The sequence below is a fragment of the Parasteatoda tepidariorum genome, chromosome 7 (assembly GCF_982258835.1).
Source record: "Parasteatoda tepidariorum strain Cologne lab strain chromosome 7, Ptep-v5.0, whole genome shotgun sequence".
Taxonomy (NCBI): domain Eukaryota; kingdom Metazoa; phylum Arthropoda; class Arachnida; order Araneae; family Theridiidae; genus Parasteatoda; species Parasteatoda tepidariorum.
Genome location: NC_141761.1, coordinates 48,324,630 through 48,344,807, shown reverse-complemented (window position 1 = coordinate 48,344,807; position 20,178 = coordinate 48,324,630). Strand labels below are relative to the sequence as shown.

Below are 20,178 nucleotides of genomic sequence, written 5' to 3'. Positions count from 1 at the left end.
AATAGATAAGCTAAAAAAATATTTAAAACAAATCTGTGTACTCATTGGAAATTGTTTTTCTCACAAAATTTCTTTATAGAAAATCTGATAATGTCAAAGATACTGTAAATGTGAAGAAAAAAAAAATACCAGTTAATAACCCTACTGCTTCAAATAGACTTTGAAAGAATTCGAAAGGGAAGAATAACACTATAACAGGAAAAAAAATATCTGAATTCATCAGCCTTTTTTTTTCTTCTCTTTTTGGTATATTAGGGTAATTGCTTTTTAACATAACCGCAAGCTTTCGAAATATACATTTTCCACCAATAAAATATAATGTAGATTTTAATTCCATGCTTTTTCAATGAAAAGGTAGAATTTTAATTAACATTATTTGAATTTTTTTTTTAAAAAATTCATGTTTAATATTTACTTTCTACAGCTTTGCAAGTCTATATTAAGACAGCATTAAATGTTTACTTTAATCTGTACTTTCAATCTCAAGAATAAAAAGATTTTTAAAAATGTAATTTTAAGTGTGTTGGAATTTAACACACACCCAAGAAAGAAAGTAATTTCATTAACTAAAATTAATTAATGCAGCTATTTAAAAAAAAATTTAAGACTAAGAAAAGAAAATAATAAGAGAATCAATAATTTAAAACACTGTTTTTTAACTTTTAAAATCAATATATATATGTTTCAAAAAATCAGTTGATTTAAATCAATGATTTTTTTAAAAAAATCACTTGATTTAAATCAAGATTTAAATCGTGATTTAAATCAAGCTGATTTAAATCAACGAACCCTGCATTGTATGTACTCTTAAACTGTACATGAAAAATGTCTACAATTTTTTTTTTTTTTTTTTTTTTTTTTTTTTTTTTTTTGGCAATTTTTATAGTGTTTCTACAAAAATATTTGTCTATTGCACATTATTTGTAGAATTTCCAAATTAATTCCAATTTTTTTTTTTTTTTTTTTTTTTTGCTGCTTTTTTGGATATACTTGTGAATGATTCTCTAAAAAAAGCTTGAGTCGATACATATTCTTTACATTCTTTGCCTGCATTATTACAAACATTCTATCTTATTGTACAATAAATATGAAACTTATTTCATTTTTATTTTTTTGCACTTTACAGTAAGATTTAATCAACAACACAGAATTTTTTTATTCATTTATTTTATCTTATTATTACCTCTAGGTGATAAGTACAATTCTACACCATGCATTTCCTCCCAGAATAAATCTGCTATTCGCGTTTGATTACAAAGATAGTTCTAAAGGTAAGAATGAAGGGGGGGAAATTTTTATCAAAAATTATGAATGTTTCTCTTTTCATTTAACTTCATTATTTTGCATGTTTTGTCTATATTTTTTAACTTATTTTATGAGTTCTATATACTTGCAACTTATATGCAGCACATTTTAGGCAGGGTAAACAGGGCGCAGCACCCTGCTGCCTTTTTTGTCAAAAGAATCCACCCTGTTGCCCCTGAAGTAAATTAGTGCCCTGATGTAATAGACTCCATACACTTTTTGCCCTTTCTTTCCTCAACCCTTCTTTGTTTTTTTCCCAAACTCTACAATGGATTCCTTAAACTTTTGTTATTCTCAACTCTTTTTATTTAGTTTGTCATTGCTCTCAATACATTGATTTATATGAGAAAGGAAAAATAGCCATTGCACCCCCTGTTGCACTTGTCTTTGAAAGTTTGCAGTTACTTCACTATCATTAAATCATAATTATTATTAATTATTATTAATCATTTTTATTATTAAATCATAACTACAGACACTTAATAACATACATTTATTATTTTATTAATATATGCATGCATTTTAAATAAATAACTAAGCTAATTAGCTCATAAACTCGATATATATATGTTAATTTATTAATAAAAATTAGTAATTAATATGATTGCTTTGCTACTTTTAGTAAAGTTAAAAAAAAAAAATTGACAATGTTTTTTAATAGAACGTGTAAAGCCCATAGAAGGAAATTATTGCCTTTTTAGAATAATAATACCCTTTTTTTTAAACTTTTGCACCCTGCCTTTTTTTCTGCCTAGAATGAGCTCTGTATGCAGTAATTACAGTAAATATAACTTATTGATTTTCATAATTTTCTTTGTTTTTTTCTTTTTGTCTTTATTCTGCTATATATCAAATGTTTTTTATTCTTTTTTATAATAATTAAAAATCTAATGATGAAAATATGAATTATTAGATTTCACTTTGGATTTTTCTTTAATAGGTAAGAACAAAAGGTCTTACCTATAAGTAGATATTAAATGCATATAATTTTATTTTATTTTTTGCTATTTCCTTTCAGAAATATCCATTTTAATGAAGTATTTTTTTTAGTTTTTAATAAAACTGTATTTATTCATTTGTTTATTTTAGTATCTGATGAAATAGATAGCCATTCATTACTTTTTACACGAGTGTGTGATTGGGAATCAGAACTTGAAAGATGTAATTGTCCTGGTTGGAGAGTCACCTTAGCAAATGAAAAATTCTTGTTATGTGAAAGGTAAAATATTTCCCATCTTACTTCAGTTTTCTTCTAGCTTATCAAATTAATTTCAGAAATTTAATTGAAAATTAATTTAGATTTTTGAAATAGTTCAGGCTTGTTTCAGTGTGTAATAGCATTTTAAAGCTATAGAAATTCTTTGAAATTGTATTCAGTGTTTTTCTAAAAGTCGGTGAACTTGGAAAGATCCAAATCTGAAGAGTTAATAGAAGTTATAAGGGTTGAAAACAGAATAAAAGTTTAATCGAACGTAATTAGATAGAAACGCTTTTAATTTTCTTGTTTACCACCAGGGATAAATATCATCCTCATAAATTTAAGCAATCGCAAATTAAGAATTTTAAAAAAAAAAGTTTAAATCCAATTTGATTGTTGTAATAATTAAACTCCAGATAATATTCCAAATTTGAAAAACATTGTAGAAGATTGTATTCCCCAAAATTACTTACCTGTCTTATTAGCTTACTCACTATGCTACATGTTATTATATTATCATTAAAGAGGATATTTCAACCATATTAGTACCAAATTTGGTATTTAGATTCATCAATAGTTTTTTATCCAAGCAGTGGTGATTTCCTGTTGTTTATCAAGTATTGTCAATGCCTAAGTAGCAGTTAGCGCAACTAACCCCAAGCTTGAATTCAATATTTTAAGCTTATAAATAAAGTCATTGACTGTCAAGCAGTATAATTAATGCTCTAAAGATTATATATATTTACAGTGGAACCCCGATTTCATGTTTTCTTCTGGACTGGCGTTAAAATACGCACAAAGCGAGGGAAACGTAAATTACGGGTAAAAAAAATAAAAGTTTTTTTTTTTTTAAAATTTACATATAGCAATACATTGAACCAGTAAAAAAAAACTTGTAATATTTGCTTGTTTTTCGTTTTTAGTTATTATTTCAGCAATATCCTAAACAATGCTTACTAATGTTTGCAAATTTGCTGTTTTGTTTATAAAAGCAAATAAATATTGTTGATATTGGCTGTTTGGTATTAGCAAATAAATATTGTTTCAGAATTTTGATGCTTTATAATTCTTGATCGATTGTGGGTAAATTCTTCAATATTATATTTAATAATTTCAATATTACTCATCTTCATTGTTTTCGTGACTATCATCAGAAGCAGGCATTAAATCAGATACTGAAGTAATAGAAAAGTAATGGTGTGTGTTATAGTCAATATGCACATAATCGACTTCTGGAGACATAGCTGCCAACTATACTGGATTTTCCAGTAGACTACTGGATTTTGCCAGTTTCTCCTGGTCTATTGGGTTATTTAAAATTCTCCTGGTTTTTTTACATTTTAGAAAATTTCCTAAAATTGAGGAAATTTCCTAAAAAACCTATTGAAATAATATTTTGTACAGATTATTGTTGCTTCCTTGCTTGAATATATAAATAATATAAATTTCATGATAATACATAATGAAGTAAATAGTAATATAATGAAGTGCATAATAAATTTTATGATAATACATAATAATGAAGCGAACCTCATTTGTAGAAATCAGTCTGAAACTTTTTTGTTCTAAAATATTCTGTTTATTTTTATTGAGAACCCTCTTTTAATGACTATAAAAATCCCTAAAATTCTCTATGTGTAAAATATTTAGTACATTATGCAAGATTTATCATATAATTTATATTATTTCGTAAAATCTACTGGATTTTTCCTATACAAAATCTTCAGCCACGCAATTTTAAGGGCCAATTCACGTTGGATACAGAGAAGCATGCTTTATTAAACCCATTTGTAATGCATTTTTGTCGACACTGGCTAACGTTGTAGAAATCGAATTCAGAGCTTCCCTGGAGCAGTCAAGAATCACAAAGTTCATCATTTCAAAATTTCCATCTCCCTTTTATTCATTTAATTACTAATTGAAAATAAGGATTAAAAGAGAGTTTTAAACTTAAGATTTTTCCAATCTACTAATTGCATAATTTTTTAAAACTTTTATTGCACTGTATTACTTTTGTTTTACTTTATTGTATTATTACTTTTGAAATTTTCAGTGCCCTTAATTTGTTTTATGAAAAAACTGAATATGTGGAGGCAAGATTTTAAAAGAGTGTGAAGTGACGCACATTTAATATTTTGAATGCAACAAGAAATCTTATGCTATTCAGCTTTGTCTTTGCAAAAAAATTTCAATTGCTCTCTTAATGATTTTATTTAAAAGCAACTAAAATAAAAATTTCAATTATCTCCAATTTGTTGAGATAGTCAAGTTTGTGACTTTGTTTCATTATTAGTGTAGGGATCATATAATAATTTACTTCTGAAAAAAATGTTTATCTTTAATACTCATTGTATTTACATTTCAAAATTATTGAAAAAAATGTAATTATTTCTTTAAAGAAATTCTGAACCAAGTAACAAATTTTTTTAAAAAATTTAGGGCCATTCTCTAATTTACATTTGTAATATGAATTTATTAAAGTTGTCTTAATTTGTTTAATTCTCTACATATATTTAGAATTCTTTATAATCAATAATATTGATCTTGTTAATGTTTTGTGAATATGCTTTTATAAATAACTTTTATTTAAATCAAGAAAATACACTCAATAACACTTTTAACTAATAATTAAATTAATTTTAATTTGGAATTAAATTTTTTTCACATAATTAAATAAAGTGATTATTAATTTGGAAGATAGAATGAAACACTCAATATATTATATTTAAAATTGTGTATAAATTGTTTTTAAGGTGGCTAATATAATCAAGAAAGAGTTGTTTGTCAGAAACTAGTTATTTTATTATGATCATGTAAAATCTATTAAAATTATTTTGCGTTTTCTTAATGTTAATGTATTAGTATACATAACTTAATTACGATTTTTTTTTTCTGAAGACTTAAAAGGTGCTTGTTTTTTTGTAGATAATAATTGATCAAAAAAAAATTGATGAATTTGATAAAATAATAATTGTAAGAGAATAATTGATCATAATTTTTCTGTATTAAATTAATTGATTATTAAATATCTATTTTTTTTTTTTTTTTTTTTAATTTTAGTCTTCCAGAATCATTTGTGGTTCCTTCCATCTTATTAGACATGAATCTTAACAAAACAGCTCCTCATTTTAATGGTCACAGAGTTCCTGTAAGTATGTCAGTATTTAATTTTGTCATTTTGTATATGACTTTTGAAATTTTGTACGTAGTATACAGTGTGGATACTCATGCTTGAAACAAGAAAGTTTATTCTGAACTCTGACAGTTTTTAGAATCTCAGCAATTTACAGTTGCATAAGTCATCACTACGACCACACATAATTTCATTGTAAATGCTTCTTTGTAGTATAAGACATTTTTATGTTACCTATCACATCTTTCACAGCTTGTTCTGTGGCACTTTAATTTATTTTTCTTGTCATCAATGAAATTTTTTTTTCTTAATGTCTTAAAACATTAAGATGATAATTTGTTTTGAAAACCAAATCTGATCTATCTAAAGTGTGTAGTAAAATTAAGAAGGAAAAATTTTAGAATTAGTAAAAAAATTTTCTTGTTCAGGGCTATAAAGACTTTTGGCATTAAGTAATGAACAATTTTAGTTTTAAAAATAAGTTATAATGTAATTTTTTTTGCATTTAGTTATAAATCATAAATTTTTAAATTATAATTAAAATCAATAAAATTTAATAGATAACATTGAGAGAAGATAAAAAAAAATTAAAAAATCATCCAGACCAACTTCTTCAACAAATTGCGTCAATAATCACATGAATCATATTGTTCCAAGAGTTCTTAATTCTCTTTTAATTATATTTTTGTATCATATCTAATAACCTTTCTAAAACTATTCCAATTGAGTATGTTTAAGTATTTTTCTTTAAGTATAGTGTAATTGCAAACAAAATTATCCACAAAAGTCTAGAAAAATTATATTTTCAAGTTTCTACTTTTTCATTAAAGCTGTTATACAACTGCCTAAACTTAAAGAAAATATGCTCATAATGGAAGTCAATCTTTTAGTTTTAGTGTCAGAATTTTCGTCTAAATTTTTTAACAATACCTTACAAATGGATCCTGCTTCCAATATCTATCTCACTTGAAATTAACATAAAGTTTACAATATCTTTACAAGTTGCATACTTTTATGTATTTTGCAGTATTTTACTAACTTCATTTTGAAGTTTTTTGCTTGAACTTTGGAGTTTAATAGATAATTGTATTTTTTTTATCTTTAGAATATCATGCTCAACTCTAAAAATGTCTAAATTGAGTTATCTATTTAACATTATTATTTATTTGTTATTTTTTGATAATTAAAACTGTTTCGTGTTTTTATTTCCTAAAATCTTTTTGCATTTACTTTTAGACATGGAGTTGGGGCTTATCATCAGGTGCATCTATTGTACGAATGGCAGCTTTAGATCCTAGTATAACAGATAGTCGACAAAAAGATGTGTAAGTTTAAAAAATTTATTTTTGTTTGTAGCCTAATTTATGGTTATTATATTTACTTTGATGTACTTTAAAATGTCTTTTTTTTTAAACAGATAAAATCTTTTTATTTTATTTTTGTGAGTATGAAAGTTTCTGACTGAAAAGTGGGCAAAGCAAATTGTTCAATTAAAAGTTTTTCATTCTTTATCATATTTGATTTCTCTATAAAAGCAGTTTAGGATGTTTAATATATAATTGCTTGCCTGTCTCACTTTGTAATGGAATAATGAAATGCATCATCAGAATCTTCAATCAACAAATATTTCTTCAATTGCCCACTGGTTAATTTTGTTTCTTATAATTATAATAAAAACAAAAGTTACTACCTTTTTTAAAAAAAATTGAATATGCTAAGATGGTATTTATTTTTATTATTTTCATAAAAAAAGTTAAATCAATAAGAGAATGATTTTATATTATTCATCGTAAATTTAAATTAAAAAACAGAAATTTAAAAGTATTTATACTAAATACAATAGAATCTCCCTGAAGTAAATTTCTCTTGAAATTTTTTATTGAAATGTTAAAGAACATATAAAATATTCTCCATATAATGAAGTGGTTGTTATGAAGGAAAGTCAAAAATTCTGTGCACCCAATCCATTCTCATTTGTGCCTGTTTCTGAGACCACTAGCATTATTTATCCCAGCAATAAAAATTAACGATTTTAAAAAATGTCTAATATATATTATTTATGTTTTAAACACGACTATATACTTCTGAACTTATCGCATCAACTAAAAAAATTTTGAACATTTACTGAAATAACAGTAAGAATATCTATCTTCCATGTAACAAAGGTTTTGCTGTAGCAAATTTTTGAACTGTGTGTTGAACTAGTAAAATCCATCAAATAGTTACTGAGAAATGAATTTTTAAAAAAAAAACTTTTTCAAAATATGATTTCTTAGAAACTTTTTGACCCATTTTCCCTCATATATACTATTTTGCAACCATTTAAAATTATAATTTAAAAATCTGAATTGTAAGTTATAAAACTATATGCCTTACAATTCAGATTTTTTCCTATTATAGATGTATACTTTTTCCTATTATAGATGTTTAGATAAAATAATAGATGTATACTAAGTTATACTTTGCATGGAATTATTTTTGGATAAACGAATTTCATAATTGTGTGCAAATTTTTTTCAATTTGCTTCAAGAATTTTCGAGATATGGTGAATGCTCAAAAATTAAACTTAACATTACCTCTTAACAAACCTCTCCTGACTTAACTAATGGGACCGTATTTCCCAGATTGCGGCTGCCCCCTATACTGTGGGGCAGAAATCCGAATCTATCAATAAAAAAAGTACAGTGGAGCATCGTTTATGCGACGATCACTTATGCGACGTTTACATTTATACGACGTTTTAGTGTGGTCCCAAATCATTCCCATTCATTTTAATGTAAAAATATATCGTTTATACGACGCACAGAATCGGTTATACGTCGATTTTTAGATTTTGTTCTTTATTTAATTTTTTATTTTTTCTTGTGTATTTTAAAAAAGGGCGGAATTTGCCAACATGAATGATACAGAAAAGGGTGTCTACAAGAATGCTTGGATGACGACCGTAATTTTTACTAGATGACTGAAAAAACTAGACAATGTTATGAAGAGGAAAAAATGAAACATTTTGCTATTCATCGACCAATGTCCAGCGCATCCATCGATACTAATTATTTTGGAAAATGTAAAAGCTCTCTTTTTTCCTGCAAATTGCACAAGTGCGCTTCAGCCATTAGATTTGGCCGTGATTAGAAATTTAAAATTGCATCATAGAAAGCAGTAACTTCAATTCGCTATTCAAAGCATTGTAGAGAATAATAGCAAGAAAATATAATTGAAGGTAACATACATTCAAATGGCTCACTGCAATTTTTCTCCTTTGGTTATTTGTTTGTTTTGCTTTGTCTAATTTAGAAATTTATGTAAATCAACACGTTAAACATTAAAATTAACTGAAAACAGAGTTAGTTTCAGTTTTAGAAGTAAAAATCGATTATACGACGTTATCGTTTATACGACGTTTTTCGGTGGTCCCTTCGGCGTCGTATAAACGATGCTCCACTGTATGTTTATTCTGGGAAAGTGCATTTTTGTGTATGATTTTGTTATTTAAAATAACGTTGCAATTAATTGAGGTCACCCCCTTGAGCCATTAAGTTTGAGTCCTGGAATGTGAAGATCTGATTATTAAATCGACAGTTATTCAGAGTGCACCTTTTTTTATTTTGTGCACTGATCATTGAAAAATCAGTTTTTTTTTTGAGTAAAAACCTTCTCTTTTGTCGAACTTAACTCTGTTTTTCTTTTTCAGAATGGTTGATGCTATTAGCAGAGCAAGTCCCCGACAAGTCCCTGTTCGCATTTTTAACTTGGAAGAATCTGGTCCTAGCTACAAGGATGTGCAAAATAGCTTTTTGAAATTAAAAGAGTTATGTATGCCTAGTAAGTTTCTTCATTTTTAAATTTCTTAAATCAAGAAATTTTTTAATTTTTATAAATTTATTATTTTTACTTTTTATGACAAAAATTATTTTAAGAAAAATTAACGAAAATTTTACGATGAATTTGCCTAAGTTAAGTTTTTTCAACAATCAATAGTTGCATTTATAAAAGAAAGAAATACTTTAATTAGATCAATCAAATTAAGAAAAAATTTGCAAAAGAATCTTGCTGCAATAAATACTTGCTGATGAAAGATCTTGCAAATGAATTTCACCTATTCTTTTAAATTGGAATTTAAAGTTGTATTAAACATTAAAATGGAAAAAAAATAAACAAGTTAACAAAAAGAATGACATTAAAAAACAGGAAGTAGAAAAATCTTAAAGGTCAATTATAGTTAAAGTTTTAAATGATCATAAATGTTATAAATGTTTATTTTCAGTAAAAAAAAAGCTAAATAATGTATAATGTAAGCTAAATAATGTCTGAAAATACAGGGGGGAAAAAAAGAAGTAAAAGTACCAAAATTTACCGAATTTTTTAAAATTCATTTTGAGTTTATTAATAATAGAATTAGTTTTCTCTTAAAAAAATTTCATTTATTTTTTATATTTGATCATGAGTATTGACTTAAAATAAATATTTACTTATTTTTTCAGCATCACCTCAAGAATTTTGGGAAACTGATTCTAATTATTTTAGCAAGTTGGAGTCTACTAAATGGCTTCATCATATTTCATTTTGTTTAAAAACTGCTCTACAGGCATGTACAAGTATATTAAAAAATACTACTGTGATATTCTCTGGTATGTTTCTACAAGTATTTTCTATTTAGCATTTTATAATGTTAAAGCATTTTTACACATCTCCCTTTTGGATTGATTAAAATAACGCTCCATGTATATGCATATACATAGCAAAATCCTCTATTATTCAACTCTCATGGGACGCTTGTTTAAAATCACAAGGAGAAGAGCTTACCCGTAACCCCGCTGTGCAGTGGGGGCCTTGGTAAACAAATGCCCCAACTTCAGGGAGTGAAGGTTAAGTTTTTCTCTAAATATTAAACACGCCTGTTTTTATTTTTTTTCATCTGATATTTATTTTTTTAGATATCTGTAATTTAAACAATTTTTTACCCTATATCTATTTAACCAATTGACACCCGGTGGCTGAGCGGTAGTGCTTTGCGCTGTCGTGCCACAGGTCCCTGGTCGATCCTCTGGCTGGGCAAGGTTAACTCAGCCTTTCATCCCTTCAGTAGGTCGATAAATGAGTACCAAGCATGCTTGGGAACTAAACACTGAGGGTTCCGTGTTCGGCTGACCACCTGACCGGAACATCTGCTTCTGCACCCCAGAGCCCAAGGTCAAGAAAACTGAGATGGGCACAGTAGGCCTTGGCCCTCTAGGGCTGTCGCGTCGCTGAGTTTAGTTTAGTTTAGTTTTATTTAACCAATTACCATCTGTGGACTAAAATACAAAAATCTGTAATTCAAATTGGGATACTTTTTTCAAAATAATCAAAATTGGCAACAAAAATAGAGGTTTCCATTTAAAATTTTGGAGCTGCTTTTTGTCCCACCCCTAAAAGGATTTTAGAACCTTTAAATAAATCTTTTGAAGACATAAAACCTGTGCATTTTTCGAATTTTTAATACGCTGCTGATTTTTCTAGATTATGTGTGCTTTTCCTTACTTTTTGGAATTCCTATACATATACTCATATATTTTTCTTTGTTTTTAAAAACTTATATAACTGAAAATAACAAGTTTCTAAATTTACTTTATTTAAACAATACAGATAGACTTCTTATTGTTTTTACAACTTTATGAACTCAATATATTAGTGCTCTTTGCTAGAATGCACCAATTACAATCTTTTATTTCCAGATTTATACATTCCAATTACAATGTGTGATCATAACTTTATTATTTACAGCAGTTAATATCCATTTTGTTATCATTAAAGTATATATAATTTTCATTTTAGATTTCAATTATGAAATGTTTTTTTCTCTGTAATTTTATAGAGCATGAAGGGAGAGACCTGAATTGTATAGTTTCCAGCTTGGTACAATTGATGTTAGATCCTATATACCGAAGTAGATCTGGTTTTGAACTATTAATTCAAAAAGAATGGGTAGCTTTAGGTCATGCATTCACTGAAAGACATCATTTAATTAGTGGCTCTGAATCAGAAGAGGTATGAGCAATATAATACAGGGCATTTCATAATTCCCTTTCTGATCTCTAAATGCTTTTTAAAAGAAACTGTGCTGAATACGGCAAAAAACCTTACAATAAATACAAATTATTCATGCTTTTTAAAAGCCAATTTTTTCTTCATGGCAGCCAATAATTTAATCATAAAGCTGTTTACAATAGCTCAGCAAGTAAGGACTGCACTAAAGTTTTTTATGTGATAAAATATTTAACAGATTGGCATTTTTGTTAGACTAGACATTCATCCAAAGGGATCAGTTCACTTCTGTGATGGCTTTAATGCTTGCTGGATTTGACACTGCATAACTTTTTATATGAATCTGTGCCAAACATCACATGTTACAAAAAGCTTTATTTAAAATATATGTATATATAAATGTTTTGGCTGATCAAGGATTAATTTGTTGAATGCTATTAAAAAAAATTTATTATCTAAATTAAGGTATCAACAAATTAATTATTTTTACTATTAATTTATAAATAATAATCTATTATTAACTCATAAATTGAAATCAACTTTCAATATGATTACTTATTTATTTTTTAATTCCTTTGCTACTTTAACAAATACAGTTAAAGAAAATTGATGGTTTGTTCCAATATCCTACATAAAAACGTGCAAATTGATAAATTTTTAAATTATTATTTTAGAAAAATTATTTGTTTATAGTGTATAAATTATCGTGATAATTTATATTTTGTTTTATTAATACTTCATGTGTGTAGCTCTTAGTATAATAGAAGTAGTTCTTTACATGTTCTTATTTTTTTATTTATAGAATACTATTTCCCTTTATTACTCCACAAAATTCCCACTCTTGCTTCCTTTTGTTGTTAATTTTATGACATCAATGAAAATGAGTACATTTTTTAATTGAATTATTTAATATCATTTTATATCTTTAATTATTTCCTATTTTTTACTTTTTAGGCTCCTGTATTCCTATTGTTCCTTGATTGTGTCTGGCAACTTACAGAACAATGCCCTACTGTTTTTGAGTTTTCTGAAACATACCTGACATCTCTTTGGGACAGCTGTCATGTCAGTGTTTTTGATACATTTTTATTCAATTGTCACAAAAATAGATTTGAAGCACTATCTTCTCACAGTGAGAGCAACAGCTTCCAGCTGCAAAGTGTTTGGAAATGGTCACGGCAGTTTTCAAGAAATGATTTGAGACTTTTTGCAAATCCTTTATACATCTTAAACAAGTACGCTGCATCCCCCACCAAAACATTGCATAAAACAGAGCGGCCAAAATCATTTAGTAGTCTGAGAGATGCTGGACATTCTCAGTCCCGCCCCTTAACGGTTAAAAAGCTAGAAATTGAGCCTTTAGTTTGGGAAGATGATGAAGAAAATCTTTTAAAGATAGATCCTTATATAAAATCTTTAAAATTTTGGCACCAGTGTTATCTAAGATGGATTCCTCTGGCACATATTCTTGGAGGAGGCCCTCCTGTTCTCTTTCTAAATAATTTGAAAATTAATGCTGAGATTCAGGTTGTTGAAAAGAAAATAAAAAATTTGAGTAATCAGGCATTGCAGCCAAAAGTTCCGTCTAGACACCGAAGAGCAGCGTCTGATGACTACACACTCTCTGCTGAAGTTATTGATCCCGGTCACACTCAAGATGGCACCTCTGTGATTACATCTGCCTTTCCTTTTGCACCTGTGGCACCGTGGGATTGGACATCTTATCATTTTGCACCTTCAACATCTTGTCTCCAAATTAGTTATTCTGAAATTGAAGAGCTTGATGATTAATTAAATACTGTGGTATCAAAAGTAAATATAAAGTTCTTGCTAATTTCATGATGATTAACATTTTTTGTGGAGATTATCATATGGGAGAAATTTTCTCTTCAGCCTGGAATTAACTTTACTAAAATTTTGCTAGTGAAACTTATTTTCAATTTCCATTTGTCATCTATAATTTTACCTACTTATATTTTACGTAATGTTGATCATTAACAAAAGTTTTAGAATTGTGAAATCTGAAAATATTTTATTTGCATTTCAATACCAAAAAAAAGTATAATGAAGAACAGAACACTTACATGTTCAATTTAAAAGTATGCAAATTTACTAATTAATTAAGCTATAAACAGTTCTCTAAGAGTGTTTAATCCTAACAAATAGATTAATATGTATATATATTACTCTTGCTGGCTCTTTTTTTTTTTTTTTTTTTTTTGTTTTTTTTTTTTTTTAAGATTACAATGATTACTGAAATTTTTTATCTCTTTAAGTATAGGTTAAAAATAAGATATTTTTTGTAGTTAGAAAAATTGCTCACTAATGTTCACTTTATTAAGAGTAATAGAAATAGTCTATTTTCTTAATTAGGATTATTAAAGCTAATTAATTTAAAGAGGTCATTTTATGGATTTCATTAATTGTGATATTCACTGAGTACTTTCTTAATTTCAAACCCTAATCTCAAAGCTTTCTCAATATATGCGAATTTTATTTTAATAAAACTCAAATAGACAGTGTTTTAGAAATCTTAATTATGCTAACTCTTGGTTATGATTTCTTTTATTAAACTGTAAATTTTTATTAATTTAAAATCAGTTTATAAGAATTTATTTAAAATATAATTTAAGGTTCATTATTATAATTAAATCGAATTCTCTTTTTTAAAATACATTAGAGTATTTTGCATTTAAATTGTATATTTCACTTAATTCTTTATGTATTTTACATGAGTATAAAACAATGAATTTATAATACTTAGTCATTTTAATATTGTGTATACAACTTAAAACATGCACTAAATGCGTCATCATGAGATTAACAAGAACATTATTTTTAGTTTAGTGACTTCAGTGTCTATTTCTAATAGAGCTTACTCATTTTCAAGAGTTAAAATAAAGGCCAAAAATTTTGTATTTTGCTCACAGGAATTTTTAAGTACAAAGTGCATTGTTATACACTTTTAATAATACAAAATTTGATCTCTCTATCCTAAAGTAAATTGTTTTCCCCCATTTAAAAGTTTTCTTATCTGAAAATATTGAACTCATCTATTGCTCTTGTAATTAGCTATAATAATAATAATGGAAATTGTTCTTTATTTTTTCTCAAATAACTTTTTACCGCTGAAAAGAAATTTTGTTACCTATTCTTTGTCAATAAAAAGTTGTCAAAAATAAGAATTAGTTTCATAAAATGCCCATAACATTTATTTAAATGATAAACAAAAAGGTAAAAAATAAATATTAATGATAAAGTAAATTCTCCCTCAATTGTAGTTAAAGACTAGAAGGAGTGAGATTGCTCACAATACCATGTCATTATAGCTCCTATTTAAATTAGTGAAATAATTGCATTGTTAAAAAATATTTGAGAGCCCACTGCCTAAAGGTCAATTGGCTGGCATGTTTGAAATAATTAGTAAAATGTGCCATTCCTGAAATATTATTTATTAATATTTATGATGCTCTTCCTTTGTTTGTTGTGGCATACAATATTAGTATAACTCTGTTTTTTTTTTATGTTTTCTATTAAAACGAACTGTAGTATCTCTTGTACCATTTTTTCTTATATATTATGATCTTTAATAAATTTTTTATTTTCTGGTGATTCAAAGTGTAATTGAAAAAACTGTGCTCTTCAATTATATGTTTATCATTTTTCGAATTTATTCTCAATATTTAACTGACTTAGTAAACTTCAAAAAATATGAAAATTACGTTTGGATTAAATATTTTTTTGAGTTTCTTCTACATCTTCCTTTCTTACAAATATTTCTGGTACTTAGTATTCATTCCATTTCCTTATGACTAACTGTATTATCAGATGACTATTTCCTGTTAAATTTTTAATTGTCATCATTGTTTGAAACTTGTTAATTGTGCTTTACTCATTGTTTTGATTAAATTTCCAAACAGTTATCTATTTATAAAATGTCTTTCATGACTATGAATTCTATAAAAATTAGAAAAAATTTCTTTAGTTTTTAAATTTCTTTAGTTCTTTTCCTGTGAGAAAAATTTTTTGTGCTTATGTTGTGTATTATGGATTTGGTGCTTTCATATCTAAATAAATGTTATTTATTGCTAAGTATGGTATATATAAATATTTTGTGAATAGTTATATGAAATAAATTTGTGTTTTACATTGTTTGTTGATAAATGCTTATATTTATGTGAAATAATTTAGTTATATAGAATGATTGTATAAATTTTTTAGGATTTTAATGATTTATATAAAATATCTCTTTATCTCTATACTTTTCAACCAAGAGTATTTGTTCCTTGTTTTGAAAATAACTTTTATGAGGTTATAATATTTAAATAATTACTAAAGATATGGTTTTATTTATGTTATTAAATATGAGTAGTTTTGTCTTTATCTAAATAGATTTATTGTTGTAATCATTTATTTTAAAACTAGCTCTTTTTTTTTTAATTCCGTGAACTTTAAATTTTGGTATTTGTTTTAAAATTTCCTGGAAGAGTTGTTTGTCAAGTGTGGTCATGAGAACTAACTTTTGTTTGAGAAAAATAGTCAGGTTATTTATATTTGCTTCAAATATGAATCATTCATCAACACCAAAGTTATTTTTTTATCTCTAAATAAGTTATATTTTAGTGCAATATTCTTTTTTTTATTAAGTTTTAATACCTATTTAACTTGAGCAATTATATATTTTGGCTCTCATATTATTTTTTTACATGCTGAAATTATACAAATATAAAAAATTTTGAAATGCAATTTGTGAGCTATTTGTAAATAGAAAAATGTATTAGCTATTTGCAGTTTGTTTTTTGTTGTCCCCCCCCCCCCCATAAAAAGTTTGTTTTTCAGAAAGAGCTCACTAAATTACAAAATAAATTGGAAACAGTATGCTTTTTCTAAAATCATTTTATGAAGGCTTTATTCTATTTTTTCCAATCTAATAGAAAATAAATGTGCTGTAAAATAATAGCTTAAATTAACATTTATTATTTATTTATATCTATATATAAATACTTCCGAATTTGGCAATATTTAGTTAAATGCAAACTACATATAAAACATTAACATAGAAATAAAATGTTATTACAAGAGTATATGCATTATGGTTTTGTTGAAAACTAGGTTTTAGTTGTCTTGTGAAGTTTGCCTTTTTATTATAATTGTTTTAAAATACAAAGTATTATAGTATTGTTTGAAAATGTAATACTAATAATTTAAATATTGATATCATCAGAAAATTATTTAAATATCTTTCAAGCAAAAACTTTAGCTATAATACTTACTACTGAAAAGTAAGAAAATTTTTTTTTTTTATTTAAACATTTGAAAAGCTGTTTGTTTTATTTTGATTGTTATAACATCTATGCAAATGATTAACTTATGTTGTCTCAAAATATTTATTTAAATCAAAATATTTTTGTAAAGTTTATACTTAAATAAAGTTCTATATTTACTATGATGCAATGTCATGTTTGTAATATTCTTTCCAAAGATATGAAATAAATAAAATAAATAAGAAAATCTTTTTAAAATTTCTTTAATTTTGAGCATATAAAATTTGAAAACAAAATCTAAGAAAAAGTATGTTAATAAATGTCATGCTGAAATATGCATAACATATTTTCTAGCATTATTATCTTATTTAATACTTATTTAATACTTTTTCAATAAATAAAAATCATTAATATGAACCGTAATCTTTTTATACCACAACCTTAAATTGAGTGCAGAATAAAATCCATTTTTAGATATCTCCTCTACTTCTGCCTAACACATTAGCATAAATTCAAAAACCATTATATGGTTGCAAATGTTTTGATTTCATTGAAGTCCTTTATTATTTCTCACACTTTCTTTTTCACCAACACATATGAATGTGTAAGACTAAGAAAAAGAGCCTTGACATTAAATTTAATCAATTAATAGCCAATACACTGATTCCTTAACTTTCCTTGGCAAAAACTATGATAATGTACTCGTCACACTCACATTTTTGATTTTCTGAGTGGGCAGAGAGTGTCATGTCGGGCTAAGCCCTGCAACCACATTATCCAAGCCATTTTCCAAATTTATAATTTGATAATGTATACTTATATAAAAAATTGAGATTACTCTTTACTTTGGAGCTCCGCATAATAAAGTAATTCAAAAATAAAGAATTTTTATGTATTACAATTTGATGCTTTAATAAGTAATTTATGATTTTTGTTAAATAACTGCTTGCCTACATCTCTCCCGAATAAAATATGTCGATCAACATTCAACTTCTTCAGCGAATTCCTCAACTACTTCAACAAACCAAAAATATTCCTGGATAGTAAGATTTTAAACATACATATGTTGAGCTTTGAATTAAAAGCCTTAACATTGTAATTTTATGATGTAGGTGAGGTTTGGATATTGAAATAGAATTTTATTTAAGTACGGGCCAGATATCCAAGAATTAGAACTTTACAGTCTTGATTCTAAACTGAGAAAGGATTTGACCTTGAGTGGGGTTTTTTTTTTAATATATTTCTGCACAATATATTTAAACGTTAATGGATCTTAGTAATATGGGACTGATTAGTTTCTTAAGATAAAGACACATCATATTTTCTAAGATAATTAAATTAATATTATTACTCTCTTCGTAAGATGTACTTATAAACAATGATAGTTTGCTGTGACTTACAAAATGTATGAAAAATAAAGAACTATTTTTTACATGGTAAACTCAGGGTTTTTTATGAATCGTGAAAATTGTAGAAATATTAAATAAAAAATCACATGTATAGTTCATGCAACTAATATAATATAGAGTCATCCCAATAAATGAGATTTCATTTTCAATAATATACAGGTGATCCATGTTGCGAATTTGTCTTGAAACGCCAAGCTCCATAACCTCGTGTCTTTGAACATTGGCCAAACAATAAGGAAATTTGAGTAAAGCCAATCTGCATTAAAGAAAGAAAGAAAAATAGAGAAAGTGACTATTATTTTACATTAGTCTTAACTTATTTAAATACCTAGTATTTTTTTCGTTGGTTTTATTTATTTAAAACTTTTTTTATAATCTACATTTAAGGCAGTCAGTAACTATCTGGCCAGCTTTACATGTCATAAATTAGCATTTTTTGTTAAATTTAAAATCTTAGATTCAAATACTATATGAAATTGGAGAAAAAAAATTTTCCTGTACAATTCGTTAGTTAATCAAATATGATAGAAATTTCTTATATGTTTACTAACTTTTCAAAGAAGTCATTTGATTATCCTCAAAATCCAAAATATTGCTGATTTAAAAAATAAAAAAGAAAGTTAAAAAGTCCATTTTAGACTTCTTAAACACAGAATTGAAATAATCAAAAAAAATGGTTGCTGAGGTTTCTTATAGATACTAAAAAATGCTTAACTTCTATGTGAGCATCATATACGTTAACACTCTCTTAATAATTAAAAGAAAATATATATATATTAATTGTACATTTAATATCGATTTTTTTTTCTTTAAACTGAAAAGTTGTTAGTAGTTTCAAAAAAGTTCAATCATTTATGAATTTTGTTGACACTTCAAAAAAAATTTTTATGTCAATACAACTCTTAAGCAATAACTTTTTGCTACTTATTCTCTGTTTAAAACAATAAAAATTGAAAACTGCGTGTCTGTTAAAAATCACGATATTTTGAGTCTAGGAAATTTGCGACAAAATCACATTTTTACTTCAATGCTAAATAATAATAGCTATTTTTTTTTTTTAAAAAAAATAGCTATTTTCTCTTTTTTTTCTTTCTTTTTACAGAACGAAATACTCAATTATAAGATTGTAATTTTTTAACGAGGCATTGTGCATCAAATTTTGCACAAAAAATAAAATAGGAATTAAATTTGTCAATATACTTGATTTAAAATATCTTTATTATTTAGCAATGCCCTCTCATTCTATAATTAATTTAACATTTTTTTTTCTTTCTTTCCTTTTTTCACTTTTAATTTAATCGAAATAGAGGTCATAGTATAGGAGCCTTAACCTGAAGCAGTATTATGCTATTTACGCATTAAATCATGCTTACATATCTTGAGTGATGCAGTCATCAAATTGTTAACAAATTAATATTTAAAAACCATTTCCATGAAATCATGTCCCCCAATACTTTTAACTATGATAAATAAAATGAAAAGAAAATATGCAAAAGATGCAATGTGGATAATGAATAATAAGGATTTAAAACTTATAAGAATCATATTTGCAGAAAGTTTAAATCTTAGAACTTCAAGAAAACCTTCAAGCGCAAATCTATTATAATTATAATTTTTTTATTGCATGGCTTATGTACCAGTGAACTGATGTTAAATTTTCGCAGTGGTAGTTACGCCACAATACTCCCCCACCAGAATTTTAATAGGGATAGAATTCGATGAATGGATAACACTAGTTGCTGTACTTGTGAAAGAAAGGAAAGCTGGATTATATAAGGTCACCGGGTTTTTTTGAGTGCTGAATGTGAGAGATGTATTATCTTCACGGTCGTAGTCGCTCCTGT

At 26.2% G+C, this 20,178-nt stretch overlaps 1 protein-coding gene and 1 long non-coding RNA gene across 2 annotated transcripts in view; one reads left to right on the top strand and one right to left on the bottom strand.

The window, feature by feature from the left end:
- The window catches only part of LOC107445163 (myotubularin-related protein 10-A), a 22,859-nt gene extending 9,106 nt beyond the window's left edge, over positions 1-13,753 (top strand). The window contains exons 6-13 of the mRNA XM_016059506.4: positions 1,190-1,271; positions 2,395-2,524; positions 5,564-5,651; positions 6,873-6,961; positions 9,329-9,459; positions 10,119-10,265; positions 11,492-11,664; positions 12,616-13,753. Of these exons, the coding sequence (XP_015914992.1) occupies positions 1,190-1,271; positions 2,395-2,524; positions 5,564-5,651; positions 6,873-6,961; positions 9,329-9,459; positions 10,119-10,265; positions 11,492-11,664; positions 12,616-13,452 (1,677 nt within the window). The 3' untranslated portion in view covers positions 13,453-13,753. The remainder of the gene's footprint in view (positions 1-1,189; positions 1,272-2,394; positions 2,525-5,563; positions 5,652-6,872; positions 6,962-9,328; positions 9,460-10,118; positions 10,266-11,491; positions 11,665-12,615) is intronic.
- LOC147807126 (uncharacterized) lies at positions 12,511-20,178 on the bottom strand. The gene is made up of 2 exons (XR_015435504.1): positions 19,972-20,178; positions 12,511-13,426 (listed from the first exon to the last, which is right to left on the bottom strand). It is a non-coding gene; the product is annotated as an uncharacterized LOC147807126 (long non-coding RNA).